The sequence below is a fragment of the Oncorhynchus clarkii genome, chromosome 28 (genome assembly GCF_045791955.1).
Source record: "Oncorhynchus clarkii lewisi isolate Uvic-CL-2024 chromosome 28, UVic_Ocla_1.0, whole genome shotgun sequence".
NCBI classification, from domain to species: Eukaryota; Metazoa; Chordata; class Actinopteri; order Salmoniformes; family Salmonidae; genus Oncorhynchus; species Oncorhynchus clarkii.
This window is the reverse complement of record NC_092174.1, coordinates 29,506,738-29,525,849: the sequence shown is the minus strand read 5'-3', so window position 1 is coordinate 29,525,849 and position 19,112 is coordinate 29,506,738. Positions and strand designations below refer to the sequence as shown.

The following is a 19,112-nucleotide window of genomic DNA, read 5'->3' as shown; positions in this document are numbered from 1 at the left end:
AATTACTCAAATGTATGCTCATGCATGAAAGCATGCATGGATGAGGCACAAAAAGACCTTAGCTACTGAACTAGTCATTCCCACTACTGAATCAGGGTGCTTTGAACTCTTGAGGACACTGGCATAATACTGTCAAGATTAACATTAGCCTTGGACAGTAAGTGTGCAAATAGTAGTCTACTCTCCATGTGGTGAAAATGCTCTGGTGGTCACTTAGAGATAAATACCATAATTGAATATTATGTCTAATCTAGTATGTCTAAAAAAGTATTTAGTCAGCCACCAATTGTGTAAGTTCTCCCAATTAAAAAGATGAGAGAGGCCTGTAATTTTCATCTTAGGTACACTTCAACTATGAAAGACAAAATGAGAAGAAAAAAAATCCAGAAAATCACATTGTAGGATTTTTAATGAATTTATTTGCAAATTATGGTGGAAAATAAGTATTTGGTCACCTACAAACAAGCAAGATTTCTAGCTCTCACAGACCTGTAACCTTTTTTTAAATAGGCTCTTCTGTCCTCCACTCGTTACCTGTATTAATGGCACCTGTTTGAACTTTTTATCAGTATAAAAGACACCTGTCCACAACCTCAAACAGTCACACTCCAAACTCCACTATGGCCAAGACCAAAGAGCTGTCAAAGGACACCAGAAACAAAATTGTAGACCTGCACCAGGCTGGGAAGACTGAATCTGCAATAGGTAAGCAGCTTGGTTTGAAGAAATCAACTGTGGGAGCAATTATTAGGAAATGGAAGACATACAAGACCACTGATAATCTCCCTCGATCTGGGGCTCCACGCAAGATCTCACCCCGTGGGGTCAAAATGATCACAAGAACGGTGAGAAAAAATCCCAGAACCACACGGGGGGACCTAGTGAATGACCTGCAGAGAGCTGGGACCAAAGTAACAAAGCCTACCATCAGTAACATACTACGCCGCCAGGGACTCAAATCCTGCAGTGCCAGACGTGTCCCCCTGCTTAAACCAGTACATGTCCAGGCCCATCTGAAGTTTGCTAGAGAGCATTTGGATGATCCAGAAGAAGATTGGGAGAATGTCATATGGTCAGATGAAACCAAAATATAACTTTTTGGTAAAAACTCAACTCATCGTGTTTGGAGGACAAAGAATGCTGAGTTGCATCCAAAGAACACCATACCTACTGTGAAGCATGGGGGTGGAAACATCATGCTTTGGGGCTGTTTGTCTGCAAAGGGACCAGGATGACTGATCCGTGTAAAGGAAAGAATGAATGGGGCCATGTATCGTGAGATTTTGAGTGAAAACCTCCTTCCATCAGCAAGGGCATTGAAGAAGAAACGTGGCTGGGTCTTTCAGCATGACAATGATCCCAAACACACCACCTGGGCAACGAAGGAGTGGCTTCGTAAGAAGCATTTCAAGGTCCTGGAGTGGCCTAGCCAGTCTCCAGATCTCAACCCCATAGAAAATCTTTGGAGGGAGTTGAAAGTCCGTGTTGCCCAGCAACAGCCCCAAAACATCACTGCTCTAGAGGAGATCTGCATGGAGGAATGGTCCAAAATACCAGCAACAGTGTGTGAAAACCTTGTGAAGACTTACAGAAAACGTTTGACCTCTGTCATTGCCAACAAAGGGTATATAACAAAGTATTGAGCTAAACTTTTGTTATTGACCAAATACTTATTTTCCACCATAATTTGCAAATAAATTCATTAAAAATCCTACGATGTGATTTTCTGGATTTTTTTTCCTCATTTTGTCTGCCATAGTTGAAGTGTACCTAAGATGAAAATTACAGGCCTCTCTCATCTTTTTAATTTGGAGAACTTGCACAACTGGTGGCTGACTAAATACTATTTTGCCCCACTGTATGTATGTTGAGTATTATTAGCATTGATGCTGCAAGGTCTGGAGAACACAGCTGGAGCTTTAGAAGTCACCCTCCTCCTCCTCTCAATCCCTCTAGTTCCTCCTCCCTGATACCTTTAACTAAGAGCTTGGCGTAGGACACCAGGCTGCAGGCTTTGAACGTGACGGTGCCCGAGGCATCCGGGGCCAGGTCCTTTAGGGTGAGGGTGTGGACGTGGCCCTTGCTCTGCCCTATCTCGCTGGAGGGGCTGTCCTGGAGAAGGGTCCCGTCCAGCCACCACTGCACCTCCCCGGGCCTCACACCGCGGGACAGCTGGCAGGAGAAGGTGGCCCACTCGCCCAAAAAGACATCGGTGCTCTTTAGACCACACACTATGAGGACTTCTGCCTCTGCAGAGTAGTGGAGATACAGTCAGACACTCAGCTACTGCCACTCACAGTCACACAACTCACCTCTAACACTCACAATGCCAGCCTATGGGATAATAAAGATCACTTCGACCTTGACCTGGTCTCATTCCTCATTTAAACTTTGACTTTAAGAGGGCAAGCATCCTTGTTCACTTCATTGGGTTATTTATTCCCTATGTTCCATGATACAATATACATTTTGTTCAACTAAATGTTAACCATCTGTTTTCAATCAAGACTGGAAACGGTCTATGTAAACAAATAAATCTTACATCTTTTTAATTTACAATTACATCCTATAACTGATCATCTTTATCTTGCTAAAAAACATACAATAGCCTTTGTGGTTTCAACAAGTGTATTATAAACTGTTAGGAATTCATTCCTTGATCCTAGAGAAATGAAGAAAAAAACGATACAGAAATGAACCCTTTCAGGGACAGATGGTGTAGTTGTGACATGATACCTTGTACTGCCACCGACGCCGTGGTGAGCTGGTCTCCAGCATCGCAGGTGTAGTAGCCATTGTCCTCTGGCTCCAGGTTACGAATGCAGAGCTCCTGAACGCAGCCCTCCTGCCTCATCTCATACTTCTTACCAGCCTGGAGGACCATGCCTCCCTTCCTCCACTCCACTTGAGTGCACGCCTTGGAGAGCTCACAGCGCAGAGTGATATCATCGCCTTCCTGGGCTTCCTTGTTCTTCAGCTCCTTCTGGAAGAATGCTGGGGCACCTGGTGGAAGTAGGAGACATGACATCAGTGTCGGACAATAGAAGATGTGTAGACGATGGTGGCATGGTGGACAGGGGCGTAAGATGGCTCTGTTGTATGTTGACGGAAGACTGGGTGCCTGATAGTTTGTAGAAGGCAAGCAAGTTAAGAACAGTATTGTGGGGGAACTCATCCTGAGCCTTCAGTTTTAGGAGACTATTTTCTAGTACCCATTAGATGCAGTGTAGAGGGTCCAAACTTTTCAAGTGGCAGCATCATTCTTTACCTTCCACAGTCAATGTGACGGTGCACTGTGCATCCCCGGTATCACAGCAGTAAGTTCCAGAGTCCTCCATCTCCAGGTTGTGGATACGGAGCTGCATGAGAGCTCCATTCTTCCGCAGGTCGTACTTGAGGCCTGCTTTGATGTCAACATCATTCCTGCTCCAGTTGATAGTGGCCGTGGGGTCGGAGACGGTGCAGGACAGGGTGACTGTCTCACCCTCCAAGGCCACTGTGTCATGAGGCTTCTCTAGGATTAAGACTGTAGATATGGGAAATCCCAAGCTAAGTACATACAGTGTAATGCACTTTGAGTGTCAGATGTCATGCATGTCAAACTTGTATGGTATTTCTATGGGCAGTGTTTAAAGTGCCTCTTTTTCCACAGGTCTACAATGCCGCCAATGCTAACCATAAAGACTATGTCCATTAGGCGTGAATCACTCAATTGATATTCAAATTGATACTGAAGTTAGCAAAGTGATATGTTTATGTCACTGACAACCATCTTGTTGTCAACTTCATTTCATAGTATCTTTAAAGACAAAGATGCTATAAAAAGAAAAGCCAGGAGGATGGCCAACACACGTTTACAGAAAGGTTAGAATGGAATGGATGATGGTGCACAGCAGATGAACAGAGGTTGTTCCAATGCTGTTTGATGGAAGATATAGATGGAGAGGAGTGAGGACTAGATTGCCATCTTTAACATCTCCGTTAACATCTCCATTACCTTTGGGCTTCTCTTCCACCAGTAGGCATGCGACGGTCTTCTCTTCGCCCACCACAAACGCCACGTCCCCTGACTCATCAGTGGTGACCATCTGCAGTGTCAGCCGGTGCACCCGGCCCTGGAAGGTCATCTGGTTCAGGTCGTTGTTTTGGAGGAGGTTATCCCCTAGCCACCACTCTCCATTGGTTACGCCCTCCTGGGACAACTCACACGCAAAGACAGCATCCTGCCCGGTGGTCACTGTGATGTCGTGCAGCTCCCGAGTGATGCGTACAGACTCTGGAGGTGAATGAATGTGACGATGGGGGAGTGAGAGATTTAAAGGATCCTGGGGTCAAGGATTCCCAGGGGATTCATTCAGGTGAAACACTCAACATTAGAGCACCAACATTGGTATCCCAATTTAAAAGTGAGTTCTATAGAGGATGGACACTTGCACTCCAGGAGACACCATGGATATTAGTGAAACTCTTTCTGCCAACTCAATGTTTAGGACTTCTCATTGAAAGAGTACAATATTACGCAAAACACACTTTCACTTCCTACGTAATGACTAACGTGTAGGAAGGTACTGTAGACATATGTATATGCAAGAAGTGATCTGACACAATAGCTTAATATAGGTCTGATTATGAAAACAAAACCAACATGCAGTAGTCCCCAACATGGCAAATAGACTGTGGTTCAAACATAAAAACACACATTGATTAATGAAACCTACATTTCATGATCAACAAACATTTTATTGTTAACTCGACAACTATGCTTACTCACAGATTATACCTCTAAAACTGGTTGCTGTAGAGCCACGACTACATAGAGCTATGACTACATGGAACTCTATACCACATCAAGTAACTGATGCAAGCAGTAGAATTAGATTTTTTTTAAATGATCAAAATACACCTTATGGAACAGCGGGGACTGTGAAGAGACACACAGGCACAGACACATGCATACACACACAATAACATACGCACTAGACAGTGCAGTCGGAAAGTATTCAGACCCCTTGACTTTTTCCACATTTTGTTATGTTACAGCCTTGTTCTAAATTGGATAATTCTTTATATTTGTTTTATATTAATCTGCACACAATACCCCATAATGACGAAGTGAAAGCAGGTTTTTATACATTTTTGCAAATGTATTAAAAATAAAAACATAAATACCATATTTACATAAGTATTCAGACCCTTTGCTATGAGACTAGAAATTGAGCTCAGGTGCATCCTGTTTCCATTGATCATCCTTGAGATGTTTCTGCAACTTGATTGTTCACCTGTGATAAATTCAATTGATTGGACATGATTTGGAAAGGCACACCCCTGTCTATATAAGGTCCCACAGTTGACAGTGTATGTCAGAGCAAAACCCAAGGGCCTTGGTCAGGGAGGTGACCAATATCCTGATGGTCACTCTGACAGAGCTCCAGAATTATTCCGTGGACATAGGAGAACCTTCCAGAAGGACAACCATCTCTGCAGCACTACACCTATCAGCCCTTTATGGTACTGTGCACAGACGGAAGCCACTCCTCAGTAAAAGGCACATTACAGCACACTCGGAGTTTGCCAAAAGGCACCTAAAGGACTCTGACCATGAGAAATAAGATTATCTTGTCTGATGAAACCAAGATTGAACTCTTTGGCCTGAATGCCAAGCATCACGTCTGGAGGAAACCTGGCACCATCCCCACGGTCAAGCATGGTGGTGGCAGCATCATGCTGTGGAGATGTTTTTCAGCGGTAGGGACTGGGAGACTAGTCAGGATCGAGGGGAAGATGAATTTAGCAAAGTACACAGAGATCCTTGATGAAAACCTGCTCCAGAGCACTCAGGACCTCAGACTGGGGTGAAAGTTCACCTTCTAACAAGACAACGAACCTAAGCACACAACCAAGACAACACAGGAGTGGCTTCGGGAACAAGTCTCTGAATGTCCTTGAGTGGCCCATTCAGAACCCGGGCAACTCTGGAAAGACCTGAAAATAGCTGTGCAGTGACGCAGAGCTTGAGAGGATATGCAGAGAAGAAACTCCCCAAATATAGGTGTGCAAAGCTTGTAGCGTCACACCCAAGAAGACTCAAGGCTGTAATCATTGCTAAAGGTGCTTCAACAAAGTAGTAGTAAAAGGACTGAATACTTATGTAAATCTGATATTTATTGTTATAAATTTGAACATTTTCAAAAAATCTGTTTTGATTTGTCATTCTGTGTTATTGTGTGTAGATTGATGAGGAAAAATGTAATGTAATAGTTTTTAGAATAAGGCTGTAACATAACAAAATGTGGAAAAGGCAAAGGGTCTGAATACTTTCCCGAATGCACTGTACATACACATGGATTTTGTGTTGTAGATATGTGGTAGTAGAGTAGTGGCCTGAGGGTACACACTTAATGTGTTGTGAAATCTTTTGTGGATGTATTGTTATGTTTTTAGAATTGTATAACTGCCTTAATTCTGTTGGACCCCAGGAAGAGTTGCTGCTGCCTTGGCATTAAGATGGAAGTTCTTAGTCCGTTGGCACACTGAATGAAAGCAGACGATAATGTAGAGTCACAGCAAACGAGAGACCGATGTGAATACAGACGCTCCATTACCTTTGACTTTCAGGGTGGCCGTGCTCTGCTTATCCCCAGTATCGCAGGTGTACTCTCCAGCATCCTCGACCTTCAGCTTGTGAACCATCAGGATGTAGGTAGAACCTGTGTGCTCCATGGAATACTTCTCCCCCTGGGTGAGGAGCACGGAGCCCCTTCTCCATGTCACCTTGCCCTCAACACTGATCTCACAGGTCAGGGAGACACTGCCCCCCTCAACTGCTTCCTGGCTCTCCAGCTCCTTCATGAACACCACAGGGGCCCCTGGGGGGACACAGCAAGATAGATACAGACCAGGTTCAAATTGATGGAGACATTACCTGGTTTAGGGAGTGGACACAGACGGGACGGACATCCAATATCTTGAAAGGAAACATTCAACATTTAACAACAACATTTAAAAGCATTTGCTGAACAGACATTAACCACTGCAGGTTTCAAATAGCAAATGACAAAAACGGGGGGGATTTCTTGTTTCTTGCTATGTTGTAATGTGAGAGAAATTAACAAGTGGCCTACCAATGGCATGCACTGCTATTATAATCGATCTCCACAACAAGATGAACATGAATTGAGAGATCTATTATTGATAAGAGAAGATAAAAGACATGAAGAATCTATGAAAGAATGGACAGAATGGCTCCAAGTATTGCGGTACAATGGAAAAGGGTTAGGTCTAGTAAAAGTCAGTGATTAGCATCATACATATATTATATAACCCCTTACCTCAGACTATACAGTATATGTACCCTTTACCTTGGACGTTCGGGGTATAAAACGGATTTGGAATGGACAGAATGGATCCTGGTATTGGGGTACAATGGGAGAAGGTTGGGGCTGATTACCAGCAGATGTATCTCTTACCTCAGACTATGTACAGTATATGACTATATACTGTATACTCCTAACCTTGGACTATGTATATGCACCCCTTACCTCCGACGGTCAGGCTGGCGGTGGAGGTATGGTGGCCGACGGTGAAAGCGACTGTGGCCGAGTCAGCCTGGGTGACCCCCCTGAGGGTGAGGCTGTGCACCTTGCCTTGGCTGCGGATCAGATTCATTTCATTGTTCTGCAGAGGGACATCCGCAAGCTTCCACTGGACCTCCTTGGCATCCTCGTGGGACAGATGGCACTCAAAGTGAACGTCCTCCCCCTCGCGCACCGAGCAGCTGTTCAAGACCTTCACTATGGTCACCTCCAGCTCTGTTTTAAAAAGCCAGTTATGTGTTACTGCTTAGATGCGAATCTCAATCTAAGGGAGCACTAGTGTCTATATGGGTGTACATGGTTAGATTACAACAGAAAAAAGGAACCTAACCATACACACTCAATACAATTACAATACAGAGACAACTGTCAAGACATAAGGTTGCTCCTGTCAAGACAGAGGAAGTGGAAGTGTGAGACAGATCATTGTCCTTAACAGCAGAGCACTCGGGTGGAATGGTTATGAAGGTAGAAGTGCAGAGGAAGGTGTGTGAAGGATATGAAAGACATAGGAAGCAGTAGGTGAATCAGGAAATGGATGAAGATCCAAACAAGCTTTACTTCTGTGCTCTTTAGGCCTTTGGTCCTCTAAAGCCTTGCGTGATATTAGTCTTGTGGGACTCAGGATGGAAAGCGGTGGTAGGGATAGAGTGAATTAAAAGAGAGGTGCCATGATTCAAGAGGTGTGCAGAGAGAAAGAGTGGTTGAAAAGAATGTCAGAAGACAGTAGCAGACTTTCATCTTGTCCCCTACCCTGTACAGTGAGCATGGATGAGGTCTTCTGGTAACCCGTGTCACAGATATACTCCCCAGAGTCAGCCCCTTGTAGGTTATAGATGATAAGCTTCACTATGGCACCTTCCTGTTTCAGCTGATACTTGTTGTTAGACTCCAAGACCCTGTCGCCCCGGCTCCAAACAACGCTGGCCCCAGGATTTGTGATCTCACAGCGGAGGATGGCGATCTCACCTGCGTCCCACTCTAGATTCTGTAGTCGGGTTTTGAAGTAAACAGGCAGGGCTGTGGAAAGCAAAAGGGGGGGTAGGAACGATGTAGGTTGGGAGAGGTGAGATAGAGAAACTTTTAGAGGGCAGAATTGTGCCTCCAAACCACAAAATATGTATAAAACGTGGGAAAGTTAGATTTTCTTTCCCGACAGCATACACAGCTAAAACCATAAGAGTTTTCTTTCAGCCTACCCTTCACAGAAAGGTTTGCTGTGGTTTTCCGGTTGCCACTGTCACAAGTATAGCTGCCTGAGTCTTCAGGGTCTAAGCTGTGGATGACTAGTCTGGCGCTGTGTCCTTCCTGGACGATTTCATACTTGGCACAGGGGCAGAGACCCACCTCCCCCTTCGTCCATTCTACAGGGACTCCAGGTTTAGAGAGCTCACAGTGCAGGGTAACACTGCCCCCTTCCTCAGGCTCCTGGCTCTGCAGATCTTTGGTGAATATGACTGGGAGAGCTGACAAATCAAAATCGCAAAATATTAATTATAAGCCTACACTTACATAATAAATGGTAGGCATTATTCCAACTGTTTTGTTGGATCACCTATTTTTACTAACTATTTATAGCATTTCAGTTAATACATGTGGTGCTTCAGATCAATTTATCATAAATCAAGGTGATATTTTCTGTGCTAGTGAAGAATTGGGCTCCAGTGAAAAGGTCATCATCCTACCATTGACTTTCAGGTATGCTGAGCTCTCTAGGTCTCCAGTGCTGCAGTGGTAGTTTCCTGTGTCTTCAGGTTTCAAATCACAGATTTGCAGTTTCACACTGCAATCTTCCTGCTTCATCTGGTACTTTTCTCCAGACTTTATAACCTGTGTTCCCTTCTTCCATTCTACATTGAGCCCAGGTTTAGAGAGCTCACAGTGCAGGGTAACACTGCCCCCCTCCTCAACCTCCTGGCTCTCAAGATCGTGTTTGAATGTGGCTGGAAGAGCTGAGAAATAAAGGGTTAAAATATCTTCATCCACTGTCACAATGCCTCAAAAAGAGACATTGCAAACCCATATGGCGTTAGCATCTGGAAGACGATCCCACTGGGATGGTGTCTCTACGTATGGTAAACACTTTCAATGACCATTAATGTAGGCACTCTTCTGCTTGGTGTCCATCCGTCCAGGCCAGCAGTTTAAAAAAATACTTGTGTGTGACCCACCACCACATTGAAAGTGAGATTTTAACTACTCTGGGTTTACACATAACCAAGGTTATGTAGAGGACTGCATGAACAATCCTGGTCTCTGCCTAAATTCAATATTTTGTACGCAGAATACACCTGGAATATCATGATCCAACTACAACAAGGAATCTACATCAAGGAGACTCCAGCAAGGTCAACAAAAGACAACCAAGTTAAGACCTGTAGTAGATCCCCATTTAAGGGCAAGGAGACTTGTAAATATATTACAACTGCAAGCTCCATGGCAGCATTATACAAGAATAAACTGCAAAAGAAAGTTCCTCTTTTCCCACCATTGGCTTCTACCACTGTCTTCTCCTCCTTTTCAGTCTCTGGTTTTGGCTGGACTGGAGCAACTGGTGTCTCCACAACTACAGCACAAACATGAACAATCTGTTGAATATATCTTCATTATAACATCAACTTTAAAATTGTGCACCTAAGTGAACCAGACGGAAGCAAACAAAGCCCACTGTCCACGGAGCTTCAAATCTTACCCATTCAAATGGCAACCATCATTTTAGCCTACTTTCTTTCCACTACGATTTAGAAGCATGGCAAAGTATGCAGACAAAACAATACTACTGAATATATTGTCAATAAAGAATGTACTTCGTCGAGGTAAGAATGAAAAGGACAGGAACTATATCAGATAGCCTAAAGTACGAGATGAATAACTTTTGCATTTCAAAAAATGCACGTGCAAACCTGATGGAAGCAAACCATGTCCAAAGTCAATTATTTTTAATCCATTCATACAAACAATGACCGATGTACTGAACTTAAGAATGACAAACGAATCTCCTCTCTCTTTGGTCTCTTGCTTCTGAGGCTCTAGTTTAAGGGTGACTGCAGGAACTGGAGGTTTCTCTACTGTGGTACAGTAATACACTTGATAAGATCCTCAACACCTCTTAAGAGAACAGCCGAAGCCACAAACCAGCCGAAGCCACAAGATAAGGGAAGCTAGCTGAAGGGCTACAGAAAGACTATGTGACACAACTTGCCTTCAGAAAGAATATATCCACACTGTTCACCACATACAGTACAACTTGAATCAAGAGCAAAGATCCAAGCTTTCTGAGTCTACATTGAGAAACACAGTATGATGTGACAGACAATGCACAGGTAGGAGCTCAACAGACAACAGCCAGCTCATATTTTCCTACCAGAGGCTCCTACTACTGTCTTCATCTCTACTGTCTCCTTCCCGGGTTCCAGTTTGGGGGCGGCAGGAGGCTTCACGGCTATGACAAAACATCAAAGCCGGTATATGATTTAACTTCCCAATGTCATACAACAAAAAGTATTTAAACAGACAAACTGCCATTACATCCCTTTGAGTGAAGGGCAACCATCATACATGACACAGACTAATAGGACCACACAAGATAAAGCAGAGACTCAAAAATGTGCCACACAATGTGAAAGCCACAAATTATGTCCAATTGAACGGATAAAGAGCAGTAGTATTTAAATTGATATGACAGACTTGCCACAGGTATGAGCTTAACAGGCAAAAGATAGCTGATCTTCTCTACTACTGACTTATTTTCTACTGTCTCCTCCTGTGGCTCCAGTTTGAGGGCGGCAGGAGCAGCAGGCTTCTTGGCTGTAGCAAAACACCGAAATAACTACCCGTATATAATTGAACTTCATCGTCTGTCTAGTAAGCAGAAAGCTCAACCAAAAGCATGAACATGAATTCCCAACGTCATGCAACAGTCTTCAAAGAGAGAAACAGACAGTGACACAGACTGCCAATACATTGTCCTCCACTTGCAGTGTAGGCTAAGACTAAACAGAAGAAGCTTACAGGACACACTAACAGGATCACAAGGTGAAGCAGAAACCCCAAAATTAGCCATACAATGCTAAAGCCACAAATGACGTTCGCTTGAACAGACTGACCAAAGAGCAGCAGTTCCAAAACAAAAAGTACCCACCCTGAGCGTCTGCAACAGTCTTATTTTCTACGGTCTCCTCCTTCTGGAGCTCCGGTTTGGGGGTGGCAGGAGCAGCAGGCTTAAAGGCTATAACAAAACACCAAAATGACTATAATCACCCCCAAAATTTGCCACACAATACTAAAGCCACGAATGATGTTTGCTTGAAGTTGAACAGATAGGCCAAAGAGCAGCCATATTTGAATTGATGTGACCAACTACCCACAGGTATGAGTTGAAAAGACAACAGATAGCTCATCTTTCCTACCAGGGGCTTCTACGATCTTCTTTTCTACAACAGGCTTAGAGACTATGACAAAACATCAAGATGACTACCAGAAAACACTGAGTAGAAAAAACATTAGGAACACCTTCCTAATATTGAGTTGGACCCCTTTTGCCCTCAGAACAGCCTCAATTCGTCGAGGCGTGGACTCTACAAGGTATCGAAAGTGTTCCATAGGAATGCTGGCCCATGTTGACTCCAATGCTTCCCACAGTTGTGTCAAGTTGACTGGATGTCCTTTAGGTGGTGGACCATTCTTGATACACAAGAGAAACTGTTGAGAGTAAAAAAAAACAGGCAGCGTTGTAGTTCTTGAAACACTCAAACCGGTGCGACTGGTACCTACAACCACAACCCGTTCAAAGTCATTTCAATATTTTGTCTTGCCCACTCACCCTCTGAATGGCACACATACACAAAACATGCTCAGTAGTCGCAAGGCTTAAAAATCTCTTTAACCTGTCTCCTTCCCTTCATCTACACTGATTGAAGTGGATTTAACAGGTGACATCAATAAGGGATCATAGCGTTCACCTGGATTCACCTGGTCAGTCTATGTCATGGAAAGAGCAGGTGTCCTTAACGTTTTGGACACTCAGTGTATAACTGAACTTTATCAGTTGTCTAGAAAGCAGAAAACTCAATAACACGCGTGACGGCATGAACATGAATTCATATTACGTCACATAAGTAAACATCTTTAGAACAGACACACACTGCCATTAAAACTGAGGGAAAACCAAACAAAAACATATTATTATTACATTACTACATTATTACATATTTGCGTCAAGTAAGATAATACTGAGAGGATCACAAGTTGAAACACAGACCCCAAAAATGAGTCACGCAGTGCTAAAGCCACAAAGGAACAGATGAACTACTGCTTGTTGGCCTATCTGACTGCAATTATCGACCGGATAAAACAACACAATTACATACAGCAACACCAGAATACAATTGATTTTTTAAAATTGCTGTGACAGACAACATATAGTTCATCTTTCCTACCAGAGGCTTCTACTACGGTCTTCTTCTCTAATGTCTCCTTTTGGGGATCCGTTTTGAGAGTGGCAGGAGCAATAGGGGTCGCTGGCTCCGAGACTATGACAAAACACCATAATAACTAAACATTCTTTAACTTTACTTCAACAAGTAACCATAAATGTTATCTACTGTATTCTTTTCTACGGTCTCCTTCTGGGGCTCTGGTTTAGGGCCGGCAGGAACAGCAGTCATCACAGATATAGCAGAAATCAGAATACCTCAATATTCTACAACTTCCAGAATGAGCTCAACAGAGAACATTTCTTATCTTTTCCTACCATGGGCTTCTACTACTGTCTTCCTTTCTACTGTCTCTTTCTGGGCCTCTTTGGTCTCCTGCTGCTTCTGGGTCTCCTGTTGTTTGTGAGTGACTGGAGGAGCTGGGGGTTTAAACATTTCACTTTAGATCCAACTCTGAGCTGAGTATGCTCACAAAAGCATGCCCTCAAAGGGAAGCAGAGAATCCAAAACAATGTCAGGCTGCTCAAAGCTAAGGTGACAATTGTGCACAGACAAGGTTTACATACACATACAAAACATAGTTGCAACCTGGTTAAGGGTTACTTCTTGACAGATTAACAACAAACTACATCTGGCTAATGAGAATGGTCAGTGCTAACCAGAATCCTCGGGACGTCCCTATCCTAAACCTAAACCCTAACCCCTAGCCTTAACCATAACCATAACCCTTACCCAACCCTAACCTTAAACCTTACCTTAACCATTTTCAATTTCATCTTCAATGGTGTAGGGATGTTCCAAGGATCCCGGAGAGCACTGACCTAGGTAATACACTTGTGTTCCCCGTGGACCGGCTCGTACATAAAGCATCCCACATTCAGGCTGCAAATGCATACTTTTCCTCCTTAACAAGCTTTAATGGTGAGCCGCCCATTGTATATTTGTACTGTCCTAATTTAACCACAAATTTACACCAACATTTTCTGATTTTCTGACAATTTAGGATGTTGCACACCGCATTCAGCCAAGACATAGGCACTATAGACATACCATAAAGACAGAGAATCAAGCATAAACCAAACTGTTACTCTCCTTGTCCTTCCCTACCTTCTTCCTTTTTGGCCTTCTCCTTCTGGGGCTCCTCCTGTTTGGGAGTTACTGGAGGAGCTGAATACTTCAGAGCTGCCGTAAAACATGCAAATTAGAATATAAAACCTCATAACCAAACCTTTTATGACAAGACTGACCATAACAGAAAAACAGCCAACAGAGGGACGTATCATACAAACTGCCAACAAAGGATGTACCACACAAGTCTCAAATAAATACATGATAACTGTGAACACCAGAAGCAATGAGACAAAACCTTCCGAACATGTGGACTGACTGCAAACAGAATACAGAGACAAAGATGCCTGCTCAATTTCCTTTCTAAGCACAACAAACAGTGGCACAAACAAACCACAAGAAACTTCAAGTACAGCGACATATGCACTGACTGTAAAAGGACAACGAATACTATCAGCATCATCACCGACATCATCAACAGGACCAAGAAGCAGGACAAACTGCACAGATGACAAGTTAAAGCAGACAGAAAAACTGTTCTCCATGTACGCTCCCCTTCCTACCTTGACCCAGTTTGGTCTCCTGCATCAGAGGCTCTTGATAACCCTAACCCTAACTGTAACCTTGGAAAGCAGTTTCTTATCAACATATAGTTTGTTGATAGAATGACCATCTGTAGCACATCTACAGATAGAAAATCCGGACCATACAAATATATTTTTACCAAACATATTTAGTGACAAAGGCACATCTAAATGTATTAACTCTCTCCTACCCTTAATCTTGAGACTGGCTGTAGTCTTCTGTTCTCCACACACACAGCTGTAGTCTCCACTGTCCTCGGTTACTACTTTGCTGATCAGGAGCTCACTCACAGATTCTTTCTGCTTCATCTGGTACTTTTCTCCAGACTTCAGCACCTGTGTTCCCTTTCTCCATTCTACATGAACTCCAGGTTTAGAGAGCTCACAGTGCAGGGTAACACTGCCCCCTTCCTCAGCCTCCTGGCTCGCCAGTTTGTGTTTGAAGGTCACAGGTTGGGCTGAAAGTCATTCATGGTTTAGTTATGAATGACGACAGTTAACAACCAAAAACTAAAGTCATCCTTACATAGTCAATGAAACACACTCAAAGCAATAAATGGAACTAAACAGTACTAAAACATTTACATAAACAACAATATAACTCCTTGAATCAAAGCGATATAAACAACGATACACTGACGTAACACTGAAGCAAAGTATCCTTAGACACAAAGACAAAACACAGAGAGACAGACATAACATGGCATTTCACAAAACATGATGAAGTTAACCAACAAATGGACGTCATAATTGATAATTACCGAATACAGATATATTTAAAACCAAAAGAAATCTGCTTGACAATGCACTGAAATTCCATTTGAAATATTACCTACAATTGATCAGAACGTCGGAAGAACACAACAATTATGCAGTACTGTAAATAGTAATAACATAGATCTTCCCCCTACCCTTAATCTTGAGACTGGCTGTAGTCTTCTGTGTTCCACACACACAGCTGTAGTCTCCACTGTCCTCGGGTACTACTTTGCTGATCAGGAGCTCACTGACAGATTCTTTCTGCTTCATCTGGTACTTTTCTCCAGACTTCAGCACCTGTGTTCCCTTTCTCCATTCTACATGAACTCCAGGTTTAGAGAGTTCACAGTGCAGGGTAACACTGCCCCCTTCCTCAGCCTTCTGGCTCTCCAGCTTGTGTTTGAAGGTCACAGGTTGGGCTGGGGATTCAGATGAAACCATATAAAATACACTGAAAAACAATAACCACTGATATGAGGCAATCAGACATGAGTTCATCCTCTAAAATCATGAGAATGGCACAGTTCAGAAAGCAGATACTTGAATAATGAAACCAAACACGAAACAGAGACAGAATGATCACCAGCACACAAAGACTAACAACATGATAATCAACACAAGACAGACAGACTACAAAGATCAATCTGGACAGAGACAGTTAAGACACAAGGGCCTCCCGGGTGGCGCAGTGGTTAAAGGCGCTGTACTGCAGCGCCAGCTGTGCCATCAGAGTCCCTGGGTTCGCGCCCAGGCTCTGTCGTAACCGGCCGCGACCGGGAGGTCCGTGGGGCGACGCACAATTGGCCTAGCGTCGTCCGGGTTAGGGAGGGCTTGGTCGGTAGGGATGTCCTTGTCTCATCGCGCACCAGCGACTCCTGTGGCGGGCCGGGCGCAGTGTTGCAAGGTTGCCAGGTGTAGCCTCCGACACATTGGTGCGGCTGGCTTCCGGGTTGGATGCGCGCTGTGTTAAGAAGCATTGCGGCTGGTTGGGTTGTGTATCGGAGGACGCATGACTTTCAACCTTCGTCTCTCCCGAGCCCGTACGGGAGTTGTAGCGATGAGACAAGATAGTAGCTACTACACCAATTGGATACCATGAAATTGGGGAGAAAAAGGGGTAAAAAATTAAAATAATAAAAATTAAAAAAAGACACAGAGACAGATTAGACACAGACAGATGAGACACAGTCAAATAAGACACAGAGACAGATGAGACAGAGAGACAGATAAGACATTGAGAGAGTAATAGTAAAATGGGAACATTTATCAGCTTAAGCACTAGATTTTCAGACAATTCTGAACTTCCTGCTGACAATTAATCATTAAAATGTACAAAATTCATCAAAGCCAAGTTGACAACTACGCCAACTCAACACAAATCAGAGCCGTTATACCAAACCAACTTCTTTAAAATATTCTGCTGAATCACACTTGAAACTTTGATAACGACAGTGACAAAGACAATACAGAACATCTTCAGCGGAACAGAAAGTAGCTATTTAATGACACCAATCTGCCCCCTACCCTTAATCTTGAGACTGGCTGTAGTCTTCTGTTCTCCATACACACAGCTGTAGTCTCCACTGTCCTCGGGTACTACTTTGCTGATCAGGAGCTCACTCACAGATTCTTTCTGCTTCATCTGGTACTTTTCTCCAGACTTCAGCACCTGTGTTCCCTTTCTCCATTCTACATGAACTCCAGGTTTAGAGAGTTCACAGTGCAGGGTAACACTGCCCCCTTCCTCAGCCTCCTGGCTCGCCAGTTTGTGTTTGAATGTAACAGGTTGGGCTGTGGATTCAAATTAAACAATATAAAATACACTGAAACACAATAACCACTGATATGAGGCAATCAGACATGAGTTCATTCTCTAAAAATCATGAGAATGGCACAGTTCAGAAAGCAGATACTTGAATAATGAAACCAAACACAGAAACAGAGACAGAATGATCACCAGCACACAAAGACTAACAACATGATAATCAACACAATGAAGACAGACAGACTACAAAGATCAATCTGGACAGAGACAGTTAAGACACAGAGACAGATAAGACACATAGACAGACAAGACAAAGAGACAGATGAGACAGAGACAAATGAGACAGAGACAAATAAGACAGAGAAAGATGAGACACAGAGACAGTTAAGACACAGAGACAGTTAAGACACAGTCAGATAAGACACAGAGACAGATGAGACACAGAGACAGATGAGACACAGAGACAGATAAGACATTGAGAGAGTAATAGTAAAATGGGAACATTTATCAGCTTAAGCACTAGATTTCCAGACAATTCTGAACTTCCTGCTGACAATGAATCATTAAATGTACAAAATTCATCAAAGCCAAGTTGACAACTACGCCAACTCAACACAAATCAGAGCCGTTATACCAAACCAACTTCTTTAAAATATTCTGCTGAATCACACTTGAAACTTTGATAACGACAGTGACAAAGACAATACAGAACATCTTCAGCGGAACAGAAAGTAGCAATTTAATGACACCAATCTTCCCCCTACCCTTAATCTTGAGACTGGCTGTAGTCTTCTGTTCTCCACACACACAGCTGTAGTCTCCACTGTCCTCAGGTACTACTTTGCTGATCAGGAGCTCACTCACAGATTCTTTCTGCTTCATCTGGTACTTTTCTCCAGAATTCAGCACCTGTGTTCCCTTCCTCCATTCTACATGAACTCCAGGTTTAGAGAGCTCACAGTGCAGGGTAACACTGCCCCCTTCCTCAGCCTCCTGGCTCGCCAGTTTGTGTTTGAAGGTCACAGGTAACGCTGACAAACAATTGATTTAAATAGGAAATTATTCTGTATATACAGTCCACTAACTACACACATTTTTGCTTCCAACACATGAACTTACACATATCAATTAAGACTGACTGACTCCTTGTAAACAAGACCTCCCCAACATTCCCATTGACCAAGAACATGTACCCATACCATTGACGTTTATAGTCGCTGTGGTCCTCTGATCTCCACACTCACAGGAGAACTCTCCACTGTCTTCAACCTTCAGATGTTTTATCTGAAGCTCACAGCAGGCATCTTTTTGCTTAATCTCATATTTGTTTCCAGCTTTGAGATTCTCAATGCCTTTCTTCCACTGAACCTTGGCTCCAGGTTTGGCTAACACACAGCAGAGAGTAGCATTCTCTCCTTCCGTGGCCTGCTGGTTCTTCAGCTTCTGTTTAAAGCTGGCAGGCAAGGCTGGAAAAAGACGAACATGCCCAACTTCATTAAAAAGTAGGCTAAATAATTTTCTTTGCAATCTTCAGTTGTAATGGAAGGGCATAAGAATCAAAATTGTGGAGAAGAATGGGTAGTGGACAATGATTCCGATACTTTTATTGCTGTCCTTTGGAACCTAAATACGATTCCAATGATTGGGTTGTTCAATGAAACAGATGACTTGTTAACTGAAGATAGTTATCAAACCAGTACATGGAATGAACATGGTGTTCACAACTGGTCACCACCACAAAATGAAATCCTTCCAAAGTGCACAAAGGATCAGCAGCTTACAGAGAAATACATTTGTGGAGCTTTTGTATCACTTATGCAGCATAACTTTGCATTGAGGCACACATCTGTACATGAACAATATTCAGAATAGTTTCAAGATAGGAATAATGTCTTAGTTTATGACCCTG

At 43.2% G+C, this 19,112-nt stretch overlaps 1 protein-coding gene across 39 annotated transcripts in view; it reads right to left on the bottom strand.

Annotated features, from left to right (window-relative positions):
* The window catches only part of LOC139387467 (obscurin-like), an 87,959-nt gene that overhangs the window by 31,907 nt on the left and 36,940 nt on the right, over positions 1-19,112 (bottom strand). For 2 of the 39 annotated variants that reach the window (XM_071133658.1, XM_071133669.1), the window contains 14 exons: positions 18,403-18,669; positions 17,968-18,234; positions 16,963-17,229; positions 15,591-15,857; positions 14,871-15,137; positions 9,278-9,544; positions 8,792-9,058; positions 8,346-8,612; positions 7,539-7,808; positions 6,603-6,866; positions 3,998-4,276; positions 3,269-3,526; positions 2,737-3,003; positions 1,974-2,249 (listed from right to left, as the gene is read on the bottom strand). In XM_071133658.1, coding sequence (XP_070989759.1) covers positions 1,974-2,249; positions 2,737-3,003; positions 3,269-3,526; positions 3,998-4,276; positions 6,603-6,866; positions 7,539-7,808; positions 8,346-8,612; positions 8,792-9,058; positions 9,278-9,544; positions 14,871-15,137; positions 15,591-15,857; positions 16,963-17,229; positions 17,968-18,234; positions 18,403-18,669 — 3,750 coding nt within the window. Of the gene's footprint in view, positions 1-1,973; positions 2,250-2,736; positions 3,004-3,268; positions 3,527-3,997; positions 4,277-6,602; positions 6,867-7,538; positions 7,809-8,345; positions 8,613-8,791; positions 9,059-9,277; positions 9,545-10,956; positions 11,035-11,733; positions 11,821-13,030; positions 13,124-13,344; positions 13,447-14,134; positions 14,210-14,870; positions 15,138-15,590; positions 15,858-16,962; positions 17,230-17,967; positions 18,235-18,402; positions 18,670-19,112 lie in introns of all 39 variants that reach the window. The other 37 variants (XM_071133662.1, XM_071133668.1, XM_071133678.1 and 34 more) reach the window with 34 other exon arrangements.